The sequence below is a fragment of the Pseudorca crassidens genome, chromosome 15, assembly GCF_039906515.1.
Source record: "Pseudorca crassidens isolate mPseCra1 chromosome 15, mPseCra1.hap1, whole genome shotgun sequence".
NCBI classification, from domain to species: domain Eukaryota; kingdom Metazoa; phylum Chordata; class Mammalia; order Artiodactyla; family Delphinidae; genus Pseudorca; species Pseudorca crassidens.
Genome location: NC_090310.1, coordinates 62,694,120 through 62,706,634, shown reverse-complemented (window position 1 = coordinate 62,706,634; position 12,515 = coordinate 62,694,120). Strand labels below are relative to the sequence as shown.

Here is a 12,515-nt window from a genome sequence, read left to right as displayed (position 1 = left end):
GACTCAATCAGAACCAAGCTGACCTGCTCCTGCAAGAGCAAATTTTTTGAATTCTTCATTCTTTTTCCGCATCTCTACCACCTCTTGCTGCATTTTCATTCTCTTCTCCAACTCTTGCTCCTCAGTACTTTTTAGAATCTTCTGCCTAAAAGGCAAATCAGTAAAGGAGATGAGAGAAGAGAGGAGAGGAGAAAGTGACTCAGTGGTTAAAAAAATCTAAAGGCATTATATAGATTAGATTTTTAACCTGTGATAAAATAACCATCAAAACCAAAAAGTATTACCTAATAAATTGATATTAACTTAGATAACACTATGAAAAAAAGATACAAAATTTATTCCAAAATATTGAAAAAGTTTCTGAAAAAACAGCTAAAATAGACTATAGAAGATATTATAAAATATCCACAAATTTGACTATATAATGATTAACTTTTATGCCACAAGAAAAACTAAAATACCAGTAGTAATATTTTCAACAAACATGGCAAGAGGTTAATATACATAAAATATATACTGTGATAGAGAGAACAGACTTAGGAGTAAAGCCATCCAGAATGCAAATCCCAACCCTGTTGTTTCATTTTCTGCCTATGTGATCTTGAGAAAACTATTTAACCTCTGTGAGCCTCAGTTTTCTCCAATGTAAAATGGGTAATATGAATACTTGTTCTCACAGGATACTTGTGACTATTAAATCAGATAATGTTTCTGAAATACTGGACACATAGCAAAAGTTCAATTTAAAGTAGCCATTCTTAAAAAAACAATAACAATAAAATAAAGTAGCCATTCTTAGTAATGAGAACATCACTAAGACCACTTATAGATAAACAGAAAAGGAAAACAGATGATTCACCCAAGAGGAACTTTGGAAAAGATGCTTACAATAATAGTTATACAATCTTGTCAGCAAACACATAAAAATTAAAATAATCTGATGCCATCAACATATCAGTTAAATTTGAAACAATTTTTAAAGTAAAAAAAATTCAATGCAGATGAGACTACAAGGAAATAAAAATATTCATTCAAAGTTGATGGCACTGTAAATTCACACATTCATTTTGGAAATAAAATTAGCAATAAATATCAATAGCCAGAAAACTGACCATAATCTTAGATCAAGGAATTTCTCTTTCCTTATCCTGAGGAGACTAGTCAAAGAAAAGGATCTGCCTGTAAAGATGTTCATTGATTCCTTATAATAGTGAAAAATCGGAAACAGCATTTTCAACAGGAAATAGTTAAATATAATCTGATAGAATGCTAAAAAGGGTAAATGTGAAGATTTTGTAGCAGTACAGAAAATAAAATAGTCTCATAGCAAGTGAATAAAGCAGAGCCCAAAGATTGCTTATACACTGATTGTAAAAATATGTATTTTACTTGAGTAAAGTCCAGAAGGGAGCTTGGCAAAATAAAAACTGTTCAATTTAGGTAGTAAGAACCTTCACTAACTTTTTCCTTCTATATTTCTTTTACGTTTGTTTTAATAGTTAATTTTTTTCAATCTGTAACACTCAAGCACCCACAAGGACATAAAACAATTTACCTTACCATGGTTACGGCTTTCAGAGTTTCCCAAGCTCCATGTGCATCAAACAGACTGTAGATGTACCCATTTGTAATTTTTTTTTTTTTTGTGGTACGCAGGCCTCTCACTGTTGTGGCCTCTCCCGTTGCAGAGCACAGGCTCTGGACGCGCAGGCTCAGCAGCCACGGCTCATGGGCCCAGCCGCTCCGCGGTATGTGGGATCTTCCTGGACCGGGGCATGAACCCGTGTCCCCTGCATTGGCAGGCAGACTCTCAACCACTGCGGCACCAGGGAAGCCCCCCCATTTGTAATTTTACTCTACTGACTCTAAAGCTGAAATTCAGGATAGAATCATACCTTACAGGTGGGATACAAGGCACAGTATGTCTGCCCTTGGCTTTCTCTGGGGAAGACTCATTCTTTTCAGAAGTATCTTGATGAGCGCTGCCTTCTTCCTCTTCCTCTGGCTTCTTTTTATTGTGAGAACTTGAGTTGAAAAGAACAAAAAATATCCTCTCAATTCCCTACAGCATATCCTGCTCTACCCTCCTCCCCAGATCTACCACACATGACTTAAATTTTCTCATTCTTTAGGACAAAAACCATGTTTCAACAGCAAGATTCTTCCAATAGTATCATCAGATCATATATTCCAATGGCTACAATGGGTAAACTTTGAGAATGCCAATAGAAGTCAGGGTAAGAGCTGTCTGGTGATGGTTCAGGAGGGTAGGAAGAGATTCCAACTGCTCATCATCAAATGAACAAATGCCAGACAGCTAGTTGTCTCCTCAATATTTATTCTACTTTCTTTCTTATTAACAGAACCCCAATTTTGCTTGGGGCAGCAATGTATGAAGGCAAAAGTATTGTACTTGCTTCAACAGTCTCTACTGCAACTAGAGGGGATCTAATTTACAGTTCAGTCAACTGAGGCATAACATAAGCGTTTCTGGAAAATACTTCACTTTCCTGATATGGGTGCTGCCCCTCTTTCTTTGCCAGACCCTTCTTCTTCTCTCAAACATGGATATGATACCTAGAGATATAGTAGCTATCTTCAGATAATGAGGCAACAAGCACTAAGAAGAAGCTAAGAAACACAGAGCAGCCATCTTGAGCAACAAGTATGAAAAAAACCCCTAAGACTCAAAGAGATGTCATTGAACCAAAGCAAACTACTTTCAGACTTCTGTGAAGCAAATAAATCACTATTCTTTAAACCTCTCTAGTTAAATAGAGAGGTCTTATTACCTTCAGCAAAATACATTCCTAACTGATAAAAATAAGAACAAGCACCACGTATTCTGCTTGCCATTACCATAGGGGCAAACGGAGTAAAAATCTATGTCAGCAGACAGAAGCTGTGGCTACTTACACTCTCATTTTTTTGGAGGGTGGAATTTCATTGACGATTACAGGAGTAGCACATCTCTTGGCTTTCATTTGTACATGGTGTTTTTCTTTCTGTTCCAAATTCTTCTGAGCAGAGAGTCTAAGAGATCTTCTATGGTAGAAGAATTGACAAAACTTATTTGTAATGAATACATCTACTATATGTGCAAATACTCCTCAGAAATGTGAAAATATGTCAAACTACAAAGGGCTATAAAAAGTGGTATTATTTCTGCTCTAAAAAAAAAAGTGGCATTATTTCTGCTCTAAAAATCTAATACCTTCTCGTCTTACTAATCGTTTTTGAAAATTCACCATAAAATGTTGGTACTTAAGTGCATTGGTGTTTGTAAATTAGACCTCAATAGAGCTGATTTAATTTTGTAAAAGAGCACTGGCAATCACCTAGTACAACTCCCTCCTTTTGGAAGTATGAGTAAAAGTAAAAGAAGATGAGGTGACTTGACCCTGTTACACAGCTAATTGCTGTCAGACTTAAAATTAGAAATCAGATCTCCTGGAAATTTACTACCAAGTGTTTATTTTCTCCACTTTCTTTTAGCCATGGCCTCCTATTTTTGTTAAAATATATAACACATAACAAAAAGTACACAAAACAAAAATTAAGTTAAGTGATTACAAAGTGAAGACTCATGAAATCACCACATAGACTAAGAAACAAAACACTGGCAGCAGATGCTATCTTGACTTTTACAGTAATGATTACTTTTTCTTTATCATTTTACCATACAAACATGCATTCCATAAACATGGTCTGTTAGTTTGGAAAGGAAACAAAAAACGTTATGTAATAATCAGACTACTGCAAGCATTTTTTCTGTCTTGGTTTATTTTACTCAACATTATGTTTGTGAGGTTCAACCACACTGACTCACGTAGTTCGAATTCACTGACTTTCAGTGCTGTGTAACATTCATTGTAGGAACATACCATTATTTACCCAGCTTACTGTTGATTCTCACATAATGTCTCTTGATGTACACATTGTTGTTGGGTATGTTAAGTTGTAAGATTGCTAGGTCACCGATAGACATTGGTTTATCAACTAAAGTTATTTTCCAAGGTGCTTGTACCAATTTATGCTTACACTGACTAATTTACAAAGTCTACACTGCTCTACATTCTCCAAAACAGTTAGTATTGTCGGATGACTTAATTTTAATCATATAAATTGGTATAGAGTAGAAACTCATTGTGGTTTTAATTTGCTTTTCCCCGTGAGACTGAGCACCTTTTCACATGTTAACTGGCCATTTGGCCATCCTCTTTCATAAAGTGCTAGTTAAGCCTCCTGGTTGTTTTCTACTGCATTGTCAATCCTTTTCTAATTGATTAGTTGGAATTCTTTATATTCTGTGAATATGAGGTCCTTTGTAGGTTTTTAGTGTTACAAATATCTCCTCCCAATCTGAGGCTTGGCTTTTCACTCTCCTTATGGTATCATCTGATTAGACAAATATGCTCAAATACAACAACCTCCTTCCCTAAAAGCATGTCAGTGTTTTTCTGTGTGGATTCTATTTAAGAAATCTTTCCCTATTCCAAGGTCATGAAGATATTCTCCTATATTTCCTTACATGAGCTTCAGCTTTCACATTTAGATCTACAAGCCACCTTGTACTTTCTGTTTTCTATGGAGTGAGGTAGGGGCTAATTCCCATTTTGTTTTATGTGGCTATCCATTGTCCAATCATTGTTTATTGAAGGGGGAAAAATAAAAACACCCTCTCCCCAAAGGTCTGCAGTACCACATTTGTCATATATTGTGTCCATATATGAGAGAGTAAGCTTTTATTTGATTCCATTGGTCTCATTTATCCTTGGGTAATACCACAAAGTCTTTATAATATTGCTATCTACTAGACACTTCAAAAATATTTTGACTATTCTTGGACCTTTGCATTTCTGTATAAATTTTAGCATCAATTTATCAATGTCCAAACTGAAAACCTTTGGGATTTTTGTAGAGATTGCGTTGAATCTATACATCAGATAAGGAGATTTGACATATTTACATTACTGAGTCTCTCAAACCATGAACATGGTTATGTCCTGCCACTTATTTAGATCTTGTTTAATTTCTCTCAAGTCTTAAGATGTATTAGTATATATTCAAATTGTTATTAGATTGCGTAGAGTAACTAATTTTTAAATCTTTATCATAAAGAATTTAAAACTTAGTAAAAAGTGAAGAGAATAATATAATGAACCACCAGGTACTACTCATCATTCAGATTTAAAAATTTCAACTTATAGCCAATCACACTGTCAATTTTCCCTCCATCCACGCCTGCCTAGCTTTTGAAGCAAATCCCAAATTTCAGATCTTTCACCTGCAAATATTTTCATATCAATCTCTAAAAGTACTCATAAAAACAATTACATGGAGTAATACAGAGTGCATTTATCATGCAAATCTTCTTGCATATTATTACAAAATGTACACAATATATAAAAATATGACTACTTGAAGGCATTGAAAAGTGACCAAAAGCAGGCAGAAAGAAGAGAAACATTTATCCATGAAAAGCAACTACAAAGGTTAAGAGTTATGAGTTAGTAGCTTTTTTGCCTGAGGGCACACCCCAAATGCAGCAGCTCCAGCAGCAGAAAACTCTAATCTCATTGGCCGTAGATAACGGAAGATAGAATTCAGGCCAGTACAGCAGCTGGAAATAGGAGGAAAGTCCCGGTAGTGAAAGAGCTACAGAAAAGGTATCACCCAAAGTCTGAGCCAAAACTCTGCACAAATTCCTATGTATTACTATATATGCTAACTATGCATGTTTAGAGGAGACTGGGGGGCCCAGTGAAAAAGCAGAAACTGGTAAGGTGTCCATCCTTAAAAGACATAAATGCACTAGGTAAGACACTGGTGAGTTCACTGGTTTTTATTTGATTCAGTGCATTCCCCAATGTGTATATAGTAGAATGGCACACAGCTAAAGTCTTACTAGCTTTAGGTATCAGAAGACAAACATTAGGGCTGGCAAAACAACTGGAAATTTAGAGGCAAAATGAGAAGCAAGAGAACCAGAGAGGATGAACACTTAAGCCTCAGTATAAACTCTACTCGGTCTTGGCTGACCACTAACATTTTCAGGCACAGGGGAGACTCCAGGGAGCCAGACTAAAAAAACAACTGTATATGCAGATATATGATTGGCCAGTAATCAAATGAAAATGTGATCAACATCATCAGTCATCAGAAAAATACAAATTAAAAACACAATGAGGGACTTCCCTGGTGGTTCAGTGGTTAAGAATCTGCCTGCCAATGCAGGGGACACGGGTTCCAGCCTTGGTCCAGGAAGATCCCACATGCCGCGGAGCAACTAAGCCCATGTGCCACAACTACTGAGCCTGTGCTCTAGAGCCTACGAGCCACAACTACTGAGCCTGCATTCCACAACTACTGAGCCCACGCGCCTAGAGCCCATGCTCCACAACAAGAGAAGCCACCGCAATGAGAAGCCCGCACACCACAACGGAGAGTAGCCCCTGCTCACTGCAACTACAGAAAGCCTGAGCACAGCAACAAAGACCCAAAAAATAAATAAATTTATTTTTAAAAAAATACAATGAAATATCATTAAAGAGACTGACAATACCAAGTGTTGGCCAGGATATGGAGCAACTGATACTCTCATATACTGCTAATGGGAATGTAAAATGGTACAGTCACTTTGGAAAAATTCTGTTTCTTATAAACATACACTTAGCAGTACGGTCCAGCAATTTCACTCCTAGGTATTCACCCAAGAGAAACATGTCCTCACAAAAATCTATAGGCAAACTACTCATAGCACCTTTATTTATAATAACCCCAAACTGGAAACAATTCATATGTCCTCAACTGGTTAATGGATAAACTGTGGTATATCCATCCAACAGAATTTATTATCAGCAATAAAAAGGAACAAAATATTAATATATGCAATGACATGAATGAATCTCAAAAGCACATGCTAAGTGAAAGAACTCAGATATAAAAGAGTACATACTATACAATTCCATTTATAAAAATATCTAGAACAGGCAAAGTTAATCTATGGTGACAGAAATCAGAACAGTGGCTGCCTCTGGGTGGGAGGTGGGAAAGTGAGAAGGCAGAAAGAACAGTAAAAGTTGAATTTAAAGGGAGAGGAATAAGGGAATGTTCTGAGGTGATGGAATTTGTTCTATGTTGGTATCGTGGTTGCATTATAGACTTGTCAAAACTAATCAGACTGTGCCCTCAAGAGCTGTACATTTTACTATATGTAAATTATACCCCAATAAAATTAGTTAATTTTTTTAAAATGGACAGAGTTTCATTAAAAATTAGAAGGAAAGAAGGCAACGTACATGAAGACATGGCCATTTTGGACCACTACTTAAATTCAATATACAATGATATTATAAAGTCAAGAGAAGAACTGCTGAATGTCTTTAGGGAGAAGTTGCTAAGGGATGAGACTATAAAAATTAAAACATATATGTGGGGCTTCCCTGGTGGCGCAGTGGTTAAGAATCTGCCTGCCAATGCAGGAGACACGGGTTCAAGCCCTGGTCCGGGAAGATCCCACATGCTGCGGAGCAACTAAGCCCGTGCACCACAACTACTAAGCCTGCACTCTAGAGCCTTCGAGCCACAGCTACTGAAGCCCACATGCCTAGAGCCCGTGCTCCGCAACAAGAGAAGCCACCGCAATGAGAAGCCCATGCACTGCAAAAAAGAGTAGCCCCGCTCGCCACAACTAGAGAAAGCCCATGCACAGCAACAAAGACCCAACACAGCCAAAAATAAATAAATAAATAAATTTATTTTAAAAATATATGTGGTAAAGCAACACCTGCATGGAAAAATTATTATTATAGACTAAGGCCTTATTGACTTTTAACTATTCTGAGTCAAAGGAGTTTTAGCCATCTTTTAGCTTATCCATCAAAATCATGTGAGAAGAAAATAGTAGGAAATTTGTATGATTATCTATACCTTCCTATTCCATCTGTTCTTCTTTTCTAGATTAGGCATCCCTAGACTAAGATAAATCTGAGATCTAAGATAAATGGCACTAATGTTTTACCTCTTTATGCATTTTCATAATGCAGTCTCATTTACAAACTACTACCACATGTTATCCTATTTGGCCATTTCTTGCAATAAGCCTGAGAGAGACGGTTATTCTCAGTAAACTAAGGTTTTGAGTAGTAGAGATACCTGCCTTTAAAACAAATGAAACAAAAACAATTCAGATCTTCTGATTCTGTGAACAGCTGGCTTTCTGTCATACCATCATTTCCCAAAAGCATTCAAAAATTCATTCAGAATGTGGGGCAATTTTAGTAATATACATATTCAAAATGCAGAAGCCAAGACACTAGCACTATCTTGGACTCTGAAGGAATCTATAGGATACTGGGTCCCTTTTCCATAGGGACTTAACAATCTAAACATGGAACAGAAACCACAGAATCAACCTGTAGCAATCTCTTAAATTTCCTGTGATAGCTGGTTGAATCTCACAGAATTTTTCAATTAAAAGGGGCTTCTTCACCAGAAAAGATTAAAATAAGCATGTATGATACCATCTTCAAAAGGTGATCCCCTTACACCAGCATGAGGGTTTGTAAAGGGTAATTTCATTACTTCTGAGCAATTGTATTATAAATACTCTGCCATTCCTCAATATTGTTGACATCAAAGTATAAAGCATTAAATAGTTCTGGAATTTATTTATTTATTTTTAAATATTTATTTGTTTATTTGGCTGCACCGGCTCTTGGTTGCGGCACTTGGGATCTTCATTGCAGCATACGGTTCTTTTAGTTGTGGTATATGGAATCTTTAGTTGTGGCATACGAACTCTTAGTTGCAGCATGTGGGATCTAGTGCCCTGGCCAGGAAACCAACCCGGGACCCCTGCATAGAGAGCGTGGAATCTTAGCCACTGGACCACCAAGGAAGTCCCCAGTCCTCGAATTTAAACTCTGTGGGTGAGTGGTAATTATTAGATGGTGAAAGTTTTTTTGGCCATGTTGTGCGGCTTGTGGAATCTAAGTTCCCCGACCAGGGATTGAACCCAGGCCATAGCAGTGAAAGTGCTGAGTCCTAACCACTGGACCACCAGGAACTCCCAAGTGAAAGTTTTTAAAAATCTAATTCAAATAATCTTTTGATTAGTGCCATCTGAAGGCAACTAATATTAAGACTAACAGCTTTGTTTTGGTTAAAAAGAGGATACTGATACAACATTCAAAGACATTGGATTTTCAGAGGTTCCTAGTGCCAAGAGTACAGCTTACCCCACCCATCCATCCACCCCTTCACTCAAGACTTTATTCAGCTTTGCTCCTGCAAGACACTGTTAGGTACTAGGGATACATGACACTTGCCCTTATGAAGTTTATTTACAACCTATACACAGGAAAAAAAAAAAAAAACCTGCCACATATCCATACAAATAAATGTAAATGGCAACCCATGTTGACAGCGCAAATAGCAAGGACTTTGGAACCAAAGTGATCAGTCGGAATCCTGTCTCTGAAATAAATCTGCCTTGGGCAAGCAACTTAGTACATCTGAGCCCTTATCTATAAATTAAGCATGTTACCTACAACTCATAAATGTTATGAAGATTAAATAAGGTAACATGAAGAGTCTAATGTAGTATGGAACACATAGTAGGTGCTCCAGTAACTCTTCGTTGAACGTTATTAATATAACCACCACTTCGAACACCAAAACAGTCTTACCTCTGAGGCTGAGCTAGAATATTTCTTGATGTGGTTCCTTTGACTTTCAGAGAAGAACAAGCATTTGTTGGAATGGACTCTTCCACCAGGTTTTCTTTTTCTGCCTCTTTGTTATAAGTGTTGTCAACTGCAAGAGAGCAAAAACTAGTCAGTACTCAAATCCCAAGGAAATGAGTTGGAGATGAGAGATACATGTGTATATATATGACTTAATACAGAATTCTAGATTGCAAATTGTGTGTGTATGTGTGTGTGTATCCCTCCTAAGCAGTGAAATCTTATGCAGAAGAGCAATTTATAAAAGCTACTTTGGTTGAAGCAGAAATGAAGTATCCAGGGCCCTGCCTATTTGCCAGCCTAAGGCATCACCTCAGAAAAAAGTATCCCAAACACATTCTTATGACATTTTTTTTTAACATCTTCTCATGACATTTTAAAAAGATAAAATTCTGAAAGCTTCCACAGAGAAAAAGAAATCACCTAAGGAAGGAAAATAGGATAAGCTGAATTCCTCATCAGTAACACAGGACGATAAAAGATAACAGAATAATGCCTTCAGAAAAGTCAAGAAAAAATCTTTTAATCTGCAATTCTATATTAAAAGTAGCAAGGAAAAAGCAACAAGTTACATACAAGGAAATTCCCATAAGGCTATCAGCTGACTTTTCAGCAGAAACTGCAGGCCAGAAGGAAGTGGCACGATATATTTAAAGTGATGAAAGGGAAAAACCTACAACCAAGAATACTTTACCCAGCAAGGCTCTCATTCAGATTTGATGGACACATCAAAAGTTTCACAGACAAGCAAAAGCTAAAAGAATTCAGCACTGCCAAAAGCAGCTTTATAAGAAATGTTAAAGGGACTTCACTAAGTGAAAAAGAAAAGACCACAACTAGAAACATGAACATTACAAAAGGAAATATCTCATTGGTAAAGGCAAATATACAGTAAAAGTAGTAAATCAACCACATACAAAGCTAATAGGAAGGTTAAAAGACAAAAGTAGTAAAATCATCTGTATCTACAATAAGCAGTTAAGGGATACACAAAACAATTAGATGTAAAATATGATGTCAAAACAGTAATCATACAGGGAGGAGAGTACAAATGCAGGGTTGTTAAAATGCATTTGAAATTATGAGATCAGCAACTTAAAATAGAGACATACAGATTGATAACTATAAACCTCACAGTAATCACAAACCAAAAATCTATAATAGATACACACACACACAAAAAGAGAAGGAATCCAAATATAACACTAAAGACAGTCATCAAACCACAAGGGAAGAGAACAAAAAAAGAACAAAGGAACAAAACCTGACATACAAAAACAACCCCAAAACAATTAACAAAATGGCGATAAGTAGATACATATCAATAATTACTTTACATGCAGATGGACTAAATGTTCCAATCAAAAGACACAAAGTGGCTGAATGGATACAAAAACAAGACCCATATATATGCTGCCTACAAGAGACTCACTTCAGATCTAAAGACACACTCAGACTGAAGGTGAGGGGATGGAAAAGAGTATTCCATGCAAATAGAAATCAAAAGAAAATGGGGTGTCAATAATGATATCAGACAAAATAGACTTTAAAACAAAGAATGTTACAAGAGACAAAGAAGTACACTACATAATGATCAAGGAATCAATCCAAGAAGAAGATATAGCAATTATAAATATATATGCACCCAACAGAGAACCACCTAGATACAGAAAGCAAATATTTACAGACAGAAAGGGAGAAATTGACAGTAACACAATAACAGTAGGGGACTTTTAACACCCCACTTATATCAATGAACAGATCATCCAAACAGAAAACCAGTAAGGAAACACTGGCCTTAAATGACATATTAGACCATATAGAGAGAGAGAAAACATTCTATCCAAAAGCAGCAAAATACATATTCTTTCCAAGTGCACATGGAACATTCTCCAGGATAGATTACATGCTAGGCCACAAAACAAGCCTCGGTAACTTTAAGAAAACTGAAATCATATTAAGCATCTTTTCTGACCATAACACTATGAGACTAGAAGTCAACTATAAGAAAAAAATTGCAAGAAACAAAAACACATGGAGTCTAAACAATATGCTACTAAACAACCAATGGATCACTGAGGAAATCAAAGAAGAAATCAAAATATACCTGGAAACAAATGAAAACAAAAACACAATAATCCAAAAATCTATGGGATGCAGGAAAAGCGTTCTAAGAGGGAAGTTTATTGCAATAGACGCTTACCTCAGGAAACAAGAAAAATCTCAAACAACCTAAGCTTACACCTAAAGAAACTAGAAAAAGAAGAACAAACAAAACACAAAGTTAGTAGAAGGAAAGAAATCATAAAGATCAGAGCAGAAAGAAATGAATAAGCGGAAATAAGTGAAATAGAGACTAAAAAAATAGAAAAGATCAATGAAACTAAGCGTTGGTTCTTTGAGAAGATAAATAAAAGTGATAAACCTTTAGCCAGACTCTTCAAGAAAAAAGAGAGAGGGCCAAAATCAATAAAATCAGAAATGAAAAAGGAGAAGTTACAACTCACACCACAGAAATACAAAGGATCATAGGCGATTACTACAACCATCTATATGCCAATAAAATGGACAACCTAGAAGAAATGGACAAATTCCTAGAAATGTAAAATCTCCTAAGACTGAACAAGGAAGAAATAGAAAATACGAAGAAACCAATTACTAGCAATGAAATTGAATCCATAATTTTAAAAAAACTCCCAACAAACAAAAGTCCAGAACCAGATGGCTTTACAGGTGAATTCTGCCAAACATTTAGAAGAGGTAACA

General features: G+C 36.3%; 1 protein-coding gene across 3 annotated transcripts in view; it reads right to left on the bottom strand.

Annotated features, from left to right (window-relative positions):
* TPX2 (TPX2 microtubule nucleation factor) overlaps positions 1 to 12,515 on the bottom strand; it is a 60,742-nt gene that overhangs the window by 26,399 nt on the left and 21,828 nt on the right. For all 3 annotated transcript variants that reach the window (XM_067707772.1, XM_067707774.1, XM_067707773.1), the window contains exons 5-8: positions 9,693 to 9,819; positions 2,917 to 3,045; positions 1,896 to 2,024; positions 24 to 145 (exon numbers count right to left, since the gene is read on the bottom strand). In XM_067707772.1, coding sequence (XP_067563873.1) covers positions 24 to 145; positions 1,896 to 2,024; positions 2,917 to 3,045; positions 9,693 to 9,819 — 507 coding nt within the window. The remainder of the gene's footprint in view (positions 1 to 23; positions 146 to 1,895; positions 2,025 to 2,916; positions 3,046 to 9,692; positions 9,820 to 12,515) is intronic.